Source organism: Lycium barbarum, chromosome 2, assembly GCF_019175385.1.
Source record: "Lycium barbarum isolate Lr01 chromosome 2, ASM1917538v2, whole genome shotgun sequence".
NCBI lineage: Eukaryota > Viridiplantae > Streptophyta > Magnoliopsida > Solanales > Solanaceae > Lycium > Lycium barbarum.
The window spans coordinates 86,484,111-86,502,537 of record NC_083338.1 but is presented as its reverse complement, the minus strand read 5'-3'; the positions used below and the strand labels follow the sequence as shown (position 1 = coordinate 86,502,537).

At 34.8% G+C, this 18,427-nt stretch overlaps 1 protein-coding gene and 1 long non-coding RNA gene across 3 annotated transcripts; both read right to left on the bottom strand.

Moving 5' to 3' along the window:
* Nucleotides 1-1,480: 1,480 nt before the first annotated feature.
* LOC132626605 (uncharacterized) lies at nucleotides 1,481-7,210 on the bottom strand. 2 transcript variants are annotated; one of them, XR_009577511.1, is made up of 4 exons: nucleotides 6,631-7,210; nucleotides 5,447-5,580; nucleotides 5,036-5,254; nucleotides 1,481-1,751 (listed from the first exon to the last, which is right to left on the bottom strand). It is a non-coding gene; the product is annotated as an uncharacterized LOC132626605 (long non-coding RNA). The 2 variants fall into 2 exon arrangements; XR_009577512.1 differs by lacking the exon at nucleotides 5,447-5,580 and having other exon boundaries at nucleotides 6,631-7,206.
* Nucleotides 7,211-12,010: 4,800 nt separating this feature from the next.
* LOC132626604 (uncharacterized) lies at nucleotides 12,011-16,877 on the bottom strand. Its single transcript, XM_060341523.1, has 7 exons — nucleotides 16,494-16,877; nucleotides 14,888-15,269; nucleotides 14,260-14,456; nucleotides 14,092-14,179; nucleotides 13,985-14,056; nucleotides 13,744-13,903; nucleotides 12,011-12,903 (listed from the first exon to the last, which is right to left on the bottom strand). The coding sequence occupies exons 1-7, from the start codon at nucleotides 16,559-16,561 to the stop codon at nucleotides 12,878-12,880; spliced, it is 993 nt and encodes a 330-aa protein (XP_060197506.1). The 5' UTR covers nucleotides 16,562-16,877; the 3' UTR covers nucleotides 12,011-12,877.
* Nucleotides 16,878-18,427: the final 1,550 nt, after the last annotated feature.

Here is an 18,427-nt window from a genome sequence, read left to right as displayed (position 1 = left end):
AGCATTTCCTTTGTTTATACAACTTTCTTCATATCATATTTCAACTCCCAACGTCAATAATAACATTCATAATATCATCATTATTATTCAGTTCCTACAATTTACTCTCATGGTCATCCATAGTCATAATCATACTACAACGTTACATTCATTCTCATCTAAGGTTTCTCTCATACTCCTAACATCATTCGTAACGTGATTACAACCTCAACATATCAAGATTCATGATTCATATTAATCTACTATGCACAATTGCCACTATTCTCATCTTTTGTAATCCATTTTCCATTTTTTTTCATAATCCAAGTGTTTCAACTTCTCAATAGCTTAAACATCACGAAAATATCATAAAACTTACCTTAGATATTGTGGGAACAAGCCTTGAGTAGCAATACTCTTCTTGCACCAAAAACCCTAACTCACTTCCTTTGAAATTTCTTGGCTTAGATGACTTGAATGGGTTTCATACTCTTGATTCTTGTTGGTTTGATGAAGTTGATCATCAATTTCCTTTGAATTCTTGTGGATGAAATGTATGGAACCTTCTAGAGGTCTTGAGAGAGATGAAGGAATGTGGGAAATGAATTTAATGAAGTGGGAACACATTTATATAATCAGAACGTATTCAGCTCGTCGGGACTTCCACGGACACTTTCACGGTCCGTGGAACATTGTACGTCTCGTGGAACTTGTCGTGGATCACTACCAGAAGACCATCATCTCTGCTGGGTATTCCATAGACTAGTATACGGTCCGTGGAAAGTTTCACGGTCCGTGAAACATGGTCGTGGAACTCACAGCTTTTTCCGAAGTTGTTCTCGTCATTTCGTTTGATCTCTAATCCTTATACAACCTTCTTAACACTTGTTTAATACTTCATTAATGATCTAAACATCCCTATAACTCGTCCTCAAGACCTTACCAAACAATTCTTAACGCAATAATTTACGAAACCTTTCCTAAACCTCACTTATACTCCACTTATCCTTATCAATCCTTATTCCATTAATTCATATAACTTCAAGATCTTAACGTACGCATTCTAAGACCACCAAATATTCGTCTTATAATCTTAAGAACTTCCTGTTATCCTTAAGCTCGCAGTGGTTCATTCACCACACGACAACATGAAATTTCCAAGGTGTAACATCCACTCTCCGTGGGTGATTGAGATAAGAAAGTTCAGATACCAATTTGAATAAAGACACAGGAGAGAATGAAAGAATTCAAAGTTTCCAAAATGTCTTATAGCCTCTCGCAGATAAGTACGGAGCTCATCATACCGATCTACAAGACTCTACTAGACACGCTTTTGTATCATAAATCGGGTAACCTAGGGCTCTGATACCAACTTGTCACGACCCGATTTGGTTAAGTCGTGCGGGCACTTACCTTTTCCACCTCGGTAAGTAAACCCTCAATTCAACGGAAATAAAGACATAAGTAAATAAATAAATCACGCGGAAGAAAATAATTACGTAAGTCTCACAATAATAAATAATAGAAATAGCGCGGAAGTAAGAAAAATACCCCCAGGGTCTGGTCTAAGCCATACAAAAGCATTTAATGAAAAATATACAAGTCTGGAATATAATAATACATAAATCTGTCTATGTCTCAGAATAGAAATAGTAAGACATAAATAGGAAGAATCTTCAAGGCAGCGAACGTCTCGTGCTCACCCTAGAAACTCAAACCTATGTTGAAGGCGACTATCAGCCACAAGAGATGGAAGCAGACCCAACCTGATACTTTGCATTCATAAAGGAATGCAGCAAGTGCAAATCAGTACAAAACAACAGTATTGGTAGGTATCATCGACCGACTAAGTATAATTAACACAATTCAGACAATAAAGCAGGATAGGCAGATAAATCAAGAAGTATAAGTCAAACGCAATTAGAATCAAGTATCCATCATCACCTAGGTTGAAGCATCTAAACTCACGTATGTCAAGTCTCGATATATGAACAATCTGAATCAATCAAAACAAGTATAACATCGGATTATCACAATGTAAGCCACGATGCAATGCAATACAATGATGTACGAATGCCAATGCAATGCAATGCCAAGTACACATGTACTCTGGACGGAAGTATCGACGTCTCGGTAGCACAACCCAAGTTGACTCGCGAAGTCTAAGTGCCACTGGTCCCGGATCTTTGCCCAACAGACAGACGAGACCAGAATCTTTGCCCACGAGGGTTCTCACCGCACCACTCTGGGGGACCCGCGGAGTCCATGCACTCACTCAATCCACAATTCCAGGACAAATGTCGGATATCGAACTCTCACATCACTCTTATTTAAAAATCAAACCAAGCTCATCACAATGTTTCACCAAGTACCAACAGTATATCATGAAGAATGAGAATGCGTGAAATGCATGTGTCAATATCAAGAATCAGCTCAATATCACAAGTACCAACATGGGTTCGCCAAAAATATATCAATGTCACAAGTACCAACATGGGTACGCCAACAATATCATCAACAACTACACAGGTCATATGAAAATCTATCCTCGTATCAACGTCAAAAGTAAGGTACCACCATATCACAATCAAGATGTAACAAAAGTTCCTAATATCTATTAAAAACACGTGGCATCAAGCCAACACAATAGATCAATCAAGTCACAACACAACGGGGTGGCTAGCCCCAGTCACGCAACAGGGCCCAACCTAAGACAATATCCAACCAAACTTTATACCCGAAGGTTTACATGCTTTCTCCGACAATATAATCTAAATATATGCTTCGCTATACGAAGTCTCACTAAGGGTAAGCCATAACCTACCTGGATGGTCGAACAACAAACACCAACAATCACTCTTTTGCCTGGCCCTTTCGCTGAGCCTCAAGATCAAAGAAGTCTAGGCATATTTGAAATCTAGATTAGAAATCATGATGATCGATACTAATATCGCTATCATTCAATTTAGGTCGAAATTCAAGTAAACCCCTCAATTTTGGGTATAAACCCTAACTCTTTGATTCAAGGATTCAACACTAACAATGGAAGATATATGCTTAATAACCTTAGATACATCATAATCTAGCATAAACTCACTCAATTTCATCATTAATAAGCCTAGATAGAATATTCATTAACTCCACTTTTATCTTCCATTACTAAGGAAAGAGGATCTATGATGATTAGGAATAAGGAATAAGTAAAGAGGTTAGCAAGACTTACCACCAAGAGTTTTCTCCAAGATTCTTCTAAAACAGTCCCTAAGAGCTCAATTTTCGTAATGGTATTAAATGAATAGACTAAGGGCTTATTTAATACACACTTAATGAAATAACAGGCCTGATACCGCCATGGCGGCATCGGGGCCGCTACAGCGACACCGCCCCAGCGTCCTCTAGGACCGTCGGGGTAGTCTGGGAAGAAATGGGCTTGGCCGCCCCAGTAGTCATCCCACCGCAACAGCGGTGCCGCTGTGACGGCACTGGTGCCGCTATGGTGGACACCAAGTACCAGAAACCCAATAATCTTTCTAAGTCTCAACCGAAATCCCGAACCACTCCTGAGGCCATCTGCTCACAAACCATATACACAGACCTACATAAAAATACGCTACGAACGTACTCATGGCCTCGAAATTTCCAACGGAGGTCTCGTTGACCGAGTCAACTGCCGATACCTCATTACCAACTTCCCAACCCAAGTCCCAAAATGCATCCGAGTGCATTGGGAATCGAACCAGATACACACACAAGTTCTAAAAGACCATGCGGACCTCTCGAAATCGACAGATTTTCGAAAAAGGTCTGTTTACCTAAAAGTCAACTTTAGTCAACACTTTTTCGCTTAAAGCCTAGATTTCACGAAAAGTCGCCCGAATCAAATCTAGATACCTCGAGAAACGTGTCAACAGTCCCCTCGGATCAAAAGTGAGATAAACAAGCTCGAAAAGGGTCAAAAAGGGATGGAAATGAAATAACGACCAAACGGCTCATTACAGACGTGAACATGACATGAATGGACCCAATCAATAAACAAGCAAAGAATCATACTAACTGGACGGAGCGATATTTATCCGATGTTGGCACACGTGGTTTCAGGTGTTTTAACCTTCTCGGTAAATCTATGCTACTCCTAAAATGTGAACATGAACATGGTTGGCTTAAAAGCCCATGAATTTTGTAAACATGATTTTCATATAGTTTAACATGAGTGTATATATATATATATATATTAATTGTATCTTCATGACACGTGGAAAACATGTAAAATCATTGAAGTGGATTAACATGGAGTCATGACTTGAAATTAAGAACTCATGAACTTCAAATCATGAGTTTACATGAATTACAGACAGATTCAAGGAAGTCAAAATGATATTTATGAATATAAATACATAGACAAGTTTGAGCATGACATATATTGTATATAATTTCATAAAAACATGTATCTAGGGTTTATCATGGATTGGGAATAAATATCCTAGAATTTGAGGCGAACGTACATTCATGAATCAAGGTAGCGTAGGGAAGTGTTGGAAAAATGTCATGTGTGAAGTTTTGATGATTGACAAAGTGAATGTACAAGGCACAGAAACTAGGTCTAGAACAAGTCCATAGACGTGTTTCATTGCAACAAAGCAGCAGAGGCAAATGCAGACACATTAACACAAACCGCAGATTGCACAGTATATGTGTGTAACTGCAAAGACAAGTAAGCAATGAAATGATCATCCGTATCACATGTGTCTGGCTCAACCACTTTGCCTTCTTTCCACATACCACTTCCGATCAACGTAAAATGGATCATCCAACTACAACCTAATTCATGCCGCTTGCAAATAACCTTCCAAAATGTACCTTTAGCTTGGTCCCTTTTAAATTCTTTTTTGTGGGCTATATTGTAGAATCTCATTGGACCTTTCATTTACTTCTTGGTGTGAAATAACATACCCAGTTGCATGTACAAGGAAAAATATCAACTTCTAATGACATCAATTAAAATCACAAAACTCATAAAATAATATATTAGTAAAAAAATCATTCGCACCAAACTAACCTGATTTGATAACTTTAAGTTCAAAGTGCAGCCCGAACAGACCCGTTATCTCTCATGTTTGCAAAATCTTCCGGTCCTTCTTCTTCTGTATTATCCAAATATAGGATCACATTTGAATGATAATTAACACTAAGACCATCGGGGGCCGCAACGTCTTCATCAGAATTGTCATCATCAGCAGACGATTGATCATCATCCATCCCTTCGTGATCTAATGGACTATCGTTATCCGAATCATTTATTATATCATTAGTTAAATCGTTGTTGCTCACAATTTGTGTGAGCTAAGTGAATATGGGGTTATTTTCAAAATCTTTATGCCTATAAATAAGGAAAATTCATAGAATTTACAAGTCAAACACAATTATAAGATCTATGAATAAAGTGAAAAAAAAATATGATCATAGTTACCTATCACTGTCCAATTCACTTGGACCTGGATGTGAAGGGTGTCAGACATTACAATCCAAATTCTGCAACTGCGTAGTAGCATTACTCGGTCCCCCCGTAGTACCTCCGAAATAGAACTCATTGTTGTCACACCCCTTTTTTTCAGAGAAATAAAAACAAACTAGTTTTAAATTTATTAAAAAGAGTTTTTCCAATTAAAGTGACGTTTTGAAAAGGGATTATTTTTATTTATTCAGAGTCGCCACTTGGAATTGAGTTTTGGTATTCCAAGTCACCTTATTGAATCCCTAATCAAAAGGAAGTTGACTCTTTAATTATTGGTCTACGAAATCAAAAGTGCGGGTAAGGAATTTTGTTGACCAGGGAGAAGGTATTAGGCATTTCCCGAGTCCCGTGGTTCTAGCACGGTCGCTTTCATTGACTAATATTCGGCTTAAATTAATCTTGGATAAAATTATTCTTGACTTAACTCTTAACTACGTTTGCCCAATTTATTCTCTTAGAGTTGTGACTTATATGTTTGGCCTAGAAAACCGCACACAAAGCCCTTTTTTGAAATGTTTGTTTGAGATAGCCAAGTAACGTAACCATACACATGGCCAACACATTTTATTAGAGACTTCAACGAGCATAACCACACACATAATAATAATTCTCAAACACACCTCCATTTGCCTAGCATTAAACATATCCTCATATTTACTTATTTTATTCATGAGTATATACGTGCTCTTAGCGACACATCAAGCGTTAAGGAATAAAATAGAATATATCATATTAAGCTCAAATATTACAAAAATCAAATCACATGTCTAATTTATTGTTTAAATCCACCCAACCTACTTTTCCTTCTTAACTTTAGTGTTTTTTTTTTCTTTTTAAAAATGTTGCAATTAAATGCCATCCCATTTAGTCTATATTCGAAATTCATAAACATCACTCTCAACATTTTTTTACTTGAAGTAATGTGAATATCAAATTCATTTGCAAACTTCTGAAGGCTTCTCATTTCCTTATACTAATATCTAAATTAGATCTGAGAGCTAACTTATTAAATAAGATAACAATAGTACAAACAACTATTAAAGCTTCAGAGATTAAACAATAAAAAAGATATGCTCAAGTCAAGATAAAATGCACAACGATAAAGACGAAAATCAATTAAGAATGGATTAAAAATGGACCTTCTATGTCAATATTGCAGTGCACAATGAAAGCAGAACTCAAAAACTGGAATCCTCAAACGAGCTATTGACTAGAACCTCGAACCGATAAACTCGAACGATACCTCACTCTGGCAGTGATTTTCGGTGGCATTTTGGTGGTGTTTCACGGCCAAGTTCTTTCCATTTTGTTTCCTTAGTGTTTTTATTTTGCTTCTCCGTTTCTTTTTCTCCATCTGTGTTCTTCTTTGAGTTTTTACTCTATGTTTTTTCCTTTTTTTGTTCTCTGTGTTTTTTGTATATGTGTTTGTGGATGTATATATTTTGTTTGGTGTTTTTGTGCGTGTTTTATATAGGTGAGGTTTGTGGGTCTTGTGCAAGTGTGTGCTAGTGAAAATAGGGACGTGAAGGAGTAGGAGAATTGGAGGATAAGTTTTGTTGAGAATTTTAAGGGAGTAGGGCTTAAGAGATTGGTTTTGGTTGAGGATTTGAAGGGCAAAGAGGACGTGAGGGATGGGGAAATAGGATTAGTGTAGGTCTTTTAGATTTTGGGGAGAGACGTGATTTCATGGGATTTGGATTAGTTATTTTAGGAAAAAGTTTCGTTCCCTATTTCTATTTGTTTCGTTCTTTCTGTTCTTTTCTTTTCTTTTTTTAAATATGGTAATAAAGCTATTAGCTAATTATTCTAGACTAATAAAAATATTTAACATTTAAATAGCTAGTCCAATCACTAGCTTATTTATTAAAACGTAATTTACAGGAAAACATATTTGTTATAAATTTTCTTTTCTTTTTGAAAAAAAAAATGAAAACAAAACTTATCCTAAAAATGTGACTCTATTGTTTGTAGCTTTCAATTTAAAAGTAAGACTTACTAAAAATGTAATAAAAATCTAAAAATATTTATCTAGACCTAAAAGAAATATTTAAACGCTGAAAATGATGTAAAAACTTATGTTCGGTCAAAAATTAGGTGTTCACAATTGTCACTAGGTATTTCAACCTGGGTAGAGCTTTCAACAGTAGCATACATGTCAAGCGCTTATGTGATTTTTAAAAATCACAGGACTACAAAGAAAGAACGATAAAGATTCATCATCTGTATTCGGAATCTCACGATAAATTGGTAAACCATAGACTGTAAATGACCTTGGACATATGATAACCACCAAAAGTTCAGGATCATTTACGAACATTTTACTCCTTAAGACGCGTTGCAGACGGTCGTATTTTAGGGAAATTGAAAAATCTTTACCCTATTTCAGGACATCGGCCATATCTAACCGAACCTGCTTCATACACAACTTCACCACCCCAAAACAAATACACTTTTACATGAGTTTCCGTCATCTTTTATGAAATGGATAAGAGAAAAAATGAAAGTTGAAGGATATAAAATAGATGAGAGAAAAATCATATATGAAAGATATGAAATGGATAAAAGAAAATTGAAAGATGAAGGATATAATATGGGTAAAGATAGTCATTCTTTATTGACGGAAAAAAAAGTAAAATAGTTCGCAAATTGAATCACGAACTACAATTTTTATTTTTTTATTTTGATGTGACCAATCAATGCTCGTCTTAAATTTGAATCTGCAACTTTATTTTCTTTTAAGTGATGAGTCATTATACAAACGAAATGTAAATGAAAAAAAAAAAAACACAGTACATTTCGCTGGTTGCCTAGCGAAATGCGAAAAATAAAATAAAAATTTAAATATAGTTCGCTACAGGTGTGGCGAAATGTATTTTAATTTAATATTATTTTTTTTAAATGACGGAGATGTTAACTTTTTAACATTTTGTTGGTTGTGCAACGAAAAACCCATTTGGGTATAGAAAAATATTGACATGTCATTTTGGCGCGAGATACTCTTCTTTCATGTTTTGTCTCGCTTATCCTTTCTACCACCTCAAACCTTCTCCAATGCACATTTTAACCTCGTTAACGCACTCGAAGGGATTTAATATCCTCTTGTAGGTTCCACATGTATCAGGATAATCTAAGAAAAAAGGCTACAATTACCCCTTAATAAATTCAATTCGATACAAAAATACCCTCCATCCATCTACTGAGCCGGAAAGATCCCCTTAGTTCAAATTGTGATTTCCTTTGGTGTTCATAAGTTGAAATTTGGCTATTGATATTTGTCTGGGGTTTAGAATTTTTTGTTTCTCGCGGTTCTCTCTTCATCAAGTCCAACAAATCGAGAAAAAAGAATAACAATTATTTTTGTGTATTCACATGCAAAATCTGTGACAGAACCTGTAGTTAGCCAAGGGATCTTTGTATAGGCAAACTGAGATCTACAAAACTGTTCTAATGATGATATTAACATTTGTGATGTTCATTCCATTAGGATGGAACTGTGGCTGAAGTTTAGTCTACACTCTATACATTGATTCAGTTATCTATGCTGGCATTTTGAATAATAATAAAATTAAATGTATTGATTGCCTGAAGAATTTCATTTGGTTTTGATTCCATTTCATCGGGTGAAAGCTTTGAAGTGTTCATATGTGGCATCAATCCAAGGCAACAAGACTGCTTGCACTTTTCTATACTTTTTTTTTCCTTTCTTATTTTGCTGCTTAAATTTTTTGAACTTGATTAATTGATCAAGTTTGTTTTTCTGTTTTTCTTGATTTATTTCTCCCTTTGTAAGACTATTCTTTTTTGATATAAGGAATAAACCACTACTGATAGCGATTAAAGTCCTCGCCTCAATACTGACTTGGGTGTGCTTTTGTGAGTAAGCATTACTTGGACAATCAACTGCTAGTTTGCTGATATTGCCAACCGAAAGACCATATTATATTATAACTATATAGAAAGATGAGTTTAGATGTAGGATCGTCGACACAGTACTATTTAGAAGAGGCTAGAGCACACAGGTGTTGGTCGACATGTGAGCTAGCCAATCAAAGGGCATTTTCGGTATTGCTTCATTTTCATGCCTCAAGTATATTGTACTTAACTGCCTTATGATGTGTACTTTTTCATTCTTGGACATCAAAAGCAGCCCATATTTTACTTTTGACATTTGTGTCCTCCGAAAAAGCGGCACTTCAACTTCCTATGCTGTGGGGCCCATCTTCTTTTTCTATTTTCATGCTTTTTGATTTTTGATTTTCTTTAACACCAGTGGGCCCCACCTATTAATTTTGGATCACAATGCATCTGTCTTTTCAATTTGCCTGACAACTTTTCCATAACTTGTTCTTTTAGGGCCTGTTTGGAAAGCCACCTGGTAATTGGAATTGGTGTAATTATTAGGGTAGTAATTACACAGCCTAGTAATTACACAGTAGTGTAATTACAACGACCTGTTTGTTTGTCATAACGTAATTACAGTGTAATTACAAGCGTGTTGTTTGGTTGCACAAGTGTAATTACACAGTTAGTTTAATTTAAAAATAAAATTTAATTATAAAAAATTTAAAATTAATATTTAAAAAATATTGCCTTTATAAATAATATTAAATTAGTTATTTAATAACACATTTTTTCTTGAAAATATATTAATTAATAATCATATATTTGTAACTAATATTGTAACAAAAATAATTGATATATATTTTTCAAATTAATATTTAATTATAAAACTTAAAAGAAGACTTTTTTTGTGAGAACGTCATGGATTGGATGTTTGACAAAAAAATAATATTAATAAATATAATGCCATAACATCATTCAGATGTTTGACACAAAAAATCCATCAAATGTAAGTGAAAAATAAACAACATGCAATGTGAAAGCAAATAACTTAAAATTGAAAATATAACCTAAATTCAAAATCCAAAAGAAAAAGTTCAACATAATACTCTTATGTCAAATTCCAACATTACATAAGTAAGTTCCAATGTAGCTTAAGTAAATAATTCAAAAGAAAGGAAAAATATAAGTCTATAACCCCATTCACAATGAAATTATATTTTAATAACGTCACCTGTTATATGTCAAGTTTGTTAATAACTCATTCTTTCCAATATTAAGAGGTGTAGTTTTAAATATTAGAATAATAACACGGTTATGCTAAATGAATAAAATAAAATAAAAAATACTAGCAATTACATGGAATCACAAGAAGTAAAGGTTGGGAATGAAAAGAAAGAAAATGAAAAATAAATAATATAAAAAGAAAAATACATTTTAAAAAATAAAAATAATAAAAAAGTAAAAATAAAAAAGAAATTAAAATAATAGAAATAAAAAAATATTTAAAATCAAAAAAATTAAAATAATAGAAATAAAATAAATTAAAAATAAAAATGAATTAAAGTAAAAAAATAAACAAACTAAAAAGTAACCCTGTAATTACAGGGTGTAATTACACCCAATTCTCAGCCCCCCCCCCCCCCCCCCCCTTGAGAATTGGAGAGTGTAATTACACCCTGTCAATTACACCCAATTCCCACCTAACTGTGTAATTACCTGGTCAAACAAACAGGCCAAACTGTGTAATTACACCCAATTCCAATTACCTGGGTGGCTTTCCAAACAGGCCCAGTGATTCAATTTTTCATATATTTCAATTGTCAATTACTCCACTACTAAGGTTTTATTTACACAACATATTAAAGATGGAATAAGGAACTCAAAGATTATAATATTGTTGTTGTTCTTAATAATAATTTTACTAATGTTAAAAATATTTATTCAATATTAATTTTACGCTTAATGAAATAATTTACTACCACACAAATATATAATGTCTCAAAGCATTTCAAATAATCTGAAAAAATATACTATAACACAAATTATAGAACTCATGCTTCCAAAACTTCTAGCTTTTCACACGTGACTTTCAAAAAACGTCGTTAAATATGTTGAAAATTTCTTAAAATTGCATAGAGATAAAATTGAATAGTTTTGAAATATTGATTAATTGTAACAAAGAAACATCCTAGAATATATTGAAAGATTCTTATAATTACATCGATTAAATTATAAATATATGTTGAGCCCGTGCTAGCACGGGTTCCAGCATCTAGTATCTTTTAAAATAGCCAAATCAGTATCCTTTTTAACAAATAAATAAATAAATAGCAATGTTATTTATTTTCAAAACGTAGCAATATTTTTTGTTCAAAACGTAACATATTCATTATATGCAGGCGCTCTTTCAAAACTAGCATATACACTATATGCACACGCATGTACTATCAATATATATACAATGACAAATTATATATACACTAATAGTATACACACGGTAGCATGCGCATACAAGAATTGTGCCCATGATTTAGGGATACGTGTATTCTACTATAAAATGTAAAATATATAGTGTTTCGTAATTAATTAAAAATACCGCTTATAAGTGTAATTATGGAGCATAATAAGTTACACATCAGGTAACTTTTCCTTACATGTGAAATCATTAAAATTTCAAGAAATATCAGATTATGAACCCATAACTTCAAATGCAATGAGTCTAGTGGTAAGAACTTTAAAAAGATACAAACATTACAAGCTTAAGCCTCTGAAATCCAGTTTCACTTCCTTTGCTTGTGGAGTACAAGGTGAAAATATCATACTACATTAGAAACTATTGAAATCTGACGATGCTTAATCACTAATAGTTCAAAGGGAAAAGGGTCAAAAATACCCCCTCTACTTTGAAAAAAGGGCTAAAAATATCCTCCGAACTTATTTTGGGTCAAAAATATCCCTCCCATCCTTAAAGTTTTCAAATATACCCTTGTCTTGACGGAAATTATCCCCCAAAATAACCCGAAATCATTTTTGAAACCCGCTCCATCATTTACACCTGACCCAACTAAATAATAACTCATAAAATCTCCTTATTCCCCCAATACGTAGGTTTGAAGTTTAAGGGAATTGGAGGAATAAGGGGATCTTATGGGTTATTATTTAGTTAGATCGGGTGTAAATGATGGAGCGGATTTCAAAAATAATTTCGAGTAATTTTGGAGGATAATTTCCGTCAAGACATGGGTATATTTGAAAACTTCAAGGATGGGAGGGGTATTTTTGACCCAAGATAAGTTCGGAGGATATTTTTAGCCCTTTTTCCAAAGTAGAGGGGTATTTTTGACCCTTTTCCCTAGTTTAAATGCCCTTAAGTGGGTATAAAGGTCATAAAAGAATAACAAGAGAAAAATCCCGCTGAACAAAACAAAGAAATAAAAAAAAAAATTGAAGTTAGTTGTATCATATGAAGCCTCCCAGTTACTGGTTCAACCGTTTTCGTACTTTCCGAATATTGATGCTCTTTGGGCTTTATTGTCCGAATGATCATGCTTGTTTAACGGATAGTCTCTCTGGAAAAAGAGGAAATATTTGTTAGTAGATATGTAGCTAGTGAACTGTACTCAAACTAACTTATAAGCTAATGATGGAAGGAGGAAGCTTTTTTTTTTTTTTTTCCACAGCGAGATGTATCATGCAAAAATCAAGGCTATCATCTACAAGGGGATATGGAGATCCTAAAACTAATTACTTTTGTCAGGTTATGCAGTGGAAACAAGAAAAATATGTTAATTGTAGAAAGTAAAAGGAAAAGAAAACAAAAAGAGCACTTCCGGTAAAGATATCATGCAGAAGAGACTGGATATGAGGTGGTCCCAAACATGTTACTTCGACAGGTCATGTTCAGCACAACCAATAAATTTGGTAGAATATGTTCACTATGGTCTATGGCAAAGAGGATTTAAATTTTGGGAGGACAAATGGGGCCGGAGGAATCTTTAGCTCTCAGTTTCCTGATTTATACAGCATTGTACTAGACAAAAATGGTGCAGTAGCTGACCATTGGGATGGCAGCTCATGGACATTTCAGTTTAGAAGACATTTTAACAACTGGGAGATACAAAGGGTGGGGATGTGTTATGTAGAAAACATCAGCCAAGTTCTTTGTAGTTGGGGAAATCAGAAAATGAGGAAGCAGCGAAAGAAGATAGGGATGACTTTACCGTTATGCATAATGTGGAGTATTTGGCTCGAAAGGAACCAAAGATGCTTTGAAGGAAAGGAGGAACTCATTTATTTTGTAACAACAGATGCATTCAAAAATTAAAAAGTTGGTGTAAGTGTTGTTTTTGAGAATAATTCCACAACAAAAAGATGCCAACTCAGGAAGCTGCAAGACAAATGAGGCTTACTGATTATCTCATAGGTGACGATCATTGTGGTTCCATAGAAAGACATATTGAGGAACCTAGGTCCAAAGCCTCTATAGAAGCCTTTCCACCCATCTTCTCTGAGAAGTGCTTTCGTGGTCTTCAGTACAGAAGGTCTCCCAACCCCATAATCATCGATAACCTTCAGATGCACCAGCAAAGCTAATCATGACAATAGACTTCCCAAATTTGAATTCACATATCAAAGAGAATAAGGTTTTACCTGAAGTCGTGTTTTAATAGTATCTATGGGAGTTGTAATAACTGATGAACAGGCACCAGCGAACAAATCCAGCTGTAGCCTGGACCGCCACCATCTCCATGTGAGACGGTTTCTTGTAATCCAGCTGTAGCCTGGACCGCCACCATCTCCATGTGAGACGGTTTCTTGTCCACGTTGTCACCATAACCCAGATTCCTGAGCTCACAATTTCACAAAAGAGGATATTAGTAACTGACAGCAACTATATTTTTCGTCCAGTAAGAAGAACATTTTACCTCCAAATCATGTGCTGAGCAGCACCATAGGCACCCAACCAAAGTGCCTGCGCAGGAGACTGAGTCACGGCTGTTAATCCAAATCCTCTATACATACCACGGACTCCTTCAGCTTTTAGTACTTTCCTTATAACATCGAATGGACCAGTACAAGGCTTACTCCCTGGAATTCCCTGAACCATAAGTCTCTGGCAAACCTGAAACAGAAAAGAGTCATATTGTATAAGCTTGCACCTGTAACTTCACGCATAAAAGACAAGCTACTGGAAATACCATATTAAACTAATATGGGACAGAGGGAACATCATTTCTAGAAATTGTTAAATGTACATGTTTTCCTGAGCAAACATCAAGGCCACTAGAACAGTGTAAACTGTAAAGCACTTCCTCACCAAAATCATCAATCCGTTATATTTAATGAATCTTTTCCGTAAGATATAGACTGTACAGTGTACAAAAGTTATATTTTGTTACAGATTTTATTAATTCTTAATTATTCCTGACTTATTCTCAAGAGCATTTAACATGTAGTAACACTTGAGGAAGAAAACTTATAATACAGAGAAAAAATATTCTTTAGGTGCCTCTAAAAATACTCCAATAAATAGTCAAAGTCAGTTTTACGCACCACATCCAGAGGCACAAAGTATACGCATGAGACTAAGTTGGAGACCATGCCAGCAAATCCATTTGCTACACCGACACGAGTTGCTTCAGGCATATTAAGACCTTGTGTGTATTTTAGCATCATATCCTTTGATAGTTCAAGTGAAGTCAAAGCCAGAACTCTACCTGGCAATGAACCCACGGCAGATGTGCCAAAGCCTCTATAGATGCCTGGGGTGCCATCACTTTTAAGTATATGCCTAAATACAGAGAGTCCGTTCATTTGAGAAAGTCCAGATCCAGCCACTTGCATTCTTGTCTTCACTACTGCAGTTGGATGTATTAACGCCGACTGAACTGTGAAAAGAATAGCTCCTATTATATGAAACCTGGCCTTATCCAACCTGCAATAAGACAGTAAGATTTCCGGAACTTAAAAACTTAAGTTGTTTCTCAATATAAGGAAAGAGCTTTATGATTAAAGCTAAAACTAGGACAGGAGAAGTTAAAGTGATTGAAACGTTCTGCCAAGGATCTAACACACAACATACACTAGGATTAGTTCAAGAAAGGGGAGACTGAAAAGGTGAGGCGTTTATATTTTTACTTTCTCTTCCGGAAAAGTACATACGCTAGGTTGGAAGTCGCAAAGATTTATTTCGACTTTTTATCCACTATTAGAAATTTAAAAACGAATAAGAAATAGGGGTGGCAAACATCCTGGAATTATTTCCTACCTCAAAAAGAGAAAGGAAATCTCAAATCTCCTACTTTACTTCCATGCCATACATAATGATAGTTCTTATATCCAAGGAGTTCTATTTCAGCTCGATTCGGATTTGTACACACTGGACAAGTGCTCCCATCACCATTTTTGGTTTTCCTTTTGTTTTGACTTTCTTTCAATATATTCTAGACCGGTATTCTTTAGACTTGAAGATACCGTTAAGTATCCCTTGCATTGACAAAAACAAGCTAAGGTAATGGTCACTTTAAGCCCTGTTCTCATAGAAGACTAACTTCGATCCAAATTGAGAAAGAGATTAAATTGGCTTCCCTGGCTGTATTACTCCGTATTAATTAGTACTAATAAAGATGCACCATAACTGAAGCTAGCTATATCTCTGAACAAAATCATGTACAAACATTTTTCCTAAGTGCATCTCTTCACATGCCCACTAAGTAGATCATTCGATCAATCAATCACCTTATGCCTCAATTCCAAACTTGTTGGGTCGACTATATATATGACTCCTCTATCCATTCCGTTCAATGTCTAGAGGATTTGTAATATTATGACAATTTTTATGCTGGCTGCCAACCTAAGGGAACCAGGCACCTTAAGATTTATACCCCCATCATTAGATAAACCAATACTATAAATTACTGGAGTTACGTTTATCCCCACACCCCAAAAAGAAAAGTTAAACGAAGTAATTTGACCTTACAAAAGACGAACTTAATATATTCATTAGTCATTACTAAAGGCTAAAGCAATGGAGCTCATTTGCAGAAACATTATAACTTTTCAAAGCTTTAGCAAGAATATAATGACAGAAATATATAAATCAAGAAACACATAGAAGGGCAAAAGCCAAACTAAAGAAAGAAATGAAGAAAGAGTAAACCTGTCCCAATTGATATCAGTGTCAGCAAGAGCTGCCAGCTGAGGCGCAGTGGCAGTCTCATTTTCCATATTATGCTATGGCCAAAACTTGAAACTTTTCGGGAAGTAGTAAGCAAATTCTTCCGGAAAAGTTATGGTATGGAATGGAAGTGAAGGGAAGAAGAAAAAGTTGAGAAGGTTCCAGTCTTTTGTATGATCGTTCATTTGCTCATGGGGACAATAGAGTTTTTTTTTTTTTTTTTTTTTTTGTGTAATAAAAATGGGAAGCAAGGGAGACCGACATAGGTTGCAAGCAACAGGCAATTACAAAGGCGTCATTCGCACAAATGTCTCTATTTTGGCTGATGTTTAATTTTTGACCATCACCACGTTTTACATGACGTAAGTTTACATTTTGTGCGATACAAGTCTACATTTTCGTATAAAAAAAATATACGGAAAAGGGTCAAATATACCCCTGTATTATTGAAAAAGGGTCAAATATACTTCTTGTTATACTTTGGATTCAAATATACCCTGCCGTTATACTATTGGATCAAATATACCCCTCCTCCGTTAAAGTCGTTCAAGGTGGGACATCATATCTTACGTGACAGTGATATTTGATGAGGTGGATGCCACATGGCATTGCCACCTCATCACCCCTAACCCATTTTACTCCTTCCCACTCCCACCACTAAAATTTCACCATTACCACCGTATTATCCATCAATAGTGACTAAATCTGAGAGAGAGCAATAATGGACTTAAAATGAACATCAAATTTTGGGTTAATTTGTTCTTTGTCGTGAAGTGTTGGCAGTGGAGAAGCAGAGAGCAGACATATGGATACAGAGTACTGTGTATACAGAGAGCGAAGAGGAAAGGAGCATTAGTAGCTGATGAGTCTACTAAAACCCTTTTTTTTCTCTCTTCTTGGAAGAAAAAAGAAAGGCTCTTTAGCTCGGTGGCATGGACATTTGATCTGTGTTGTCGTCTCGTGTTTTACCCATGCTTTTATGATGGTTTAGTTCAAATGCAAAATTAATTACGGGAAAATTAATACTCTTTTTGTTAAATTTTTAAATTGATGTATAATTTTTAGAGTACACTAAACATTTGATCAAAACTTCAAGGGAAAGTTTGGTTACTGGAATTAGGGGATTATCCAGTATAAAATGTAGGATCAAAATTCTTTACTAGTAATTAATTGTACGCATTAGCTAAGATCAAACCAAATTATTTATACCATTTGTTAGTCATTATGTTAATCCCAAAATTTGAGGTTCATTTTAAGTTCATTAGTGCTCTCTCTCAGATTTAGTCACCATTGATGGATAATATGGTGGCAACGATGATGAAATTTTAGTGGTGGAAGTGGGAAGGAGTAAAATAGGTTAGGGGTGATAAGGTGGCAATGCCACGTGGCCAGGGGCGAATTTGTGTATAAATTTTGGGTCACGTGAACACATGGTCACTCGACTAATCTCGATATATTATGTGTATAATTCTGAAAATATATCTAATATTAATTTAGTGAATACATGGTCATAATAGGCTAAGTGGAGCATTGGTCAAAGGTTTTCTTTGTATTCTTAAGATCACGGGTTCAATCCCCAACTCGGGCATATTTTTAAATTTTTGCTATTATTTTCTAAAGCTACCTTTTTACCTTCCTTTTTATATTATTACTCAAGTAAAAAAGTGTTTTTACTTCATATTGCATCATATACTTTTCTTTCCTTTATTTCTAACTAGTGTACTTGTCCGCGCTTCGCGCGGTTATAAAAAGAACTAAAATGCAGTTGAATACTAATGCTATTAATTACTTTTATAAAAGGGAACCATTTTTTTATCAAGCACACATATTTCATAAATTTCATAAAAGAGAATTCATGAAAAATGTTTTACCTTAAATATGAATTTATATAAGAAATCAGTATATGTGAACTTGAA

What these genes read in the sequence shown, in the direction of transcription:
- LOC132626604 (XM_060341523.1), bottom strand. Translation starts at nt 16,561, where the DNA reads ATGGAAAATGAGACTGCCACTGCGCCTCAGCTGGCAGCTCTTGCTGAC. An exon ending in ACTGATATCAATTGGGACAG is followed by an intron (nt 15,270 to 16,493) that starts GTTTACTCTTTC and finishes GTCTTATTGCAG; the next exon opens with GTTGGATAAGGCCAGGTTTC. An exon ending in CAGCTGGATTACAAGAAACC is followed by an intron (nt 14,057 to 14,091) that starts GTCTCACATGGA and finishes TCCAGGCTACAG; the next exon opens with CTGGATTTGTTCGCTGGTGC.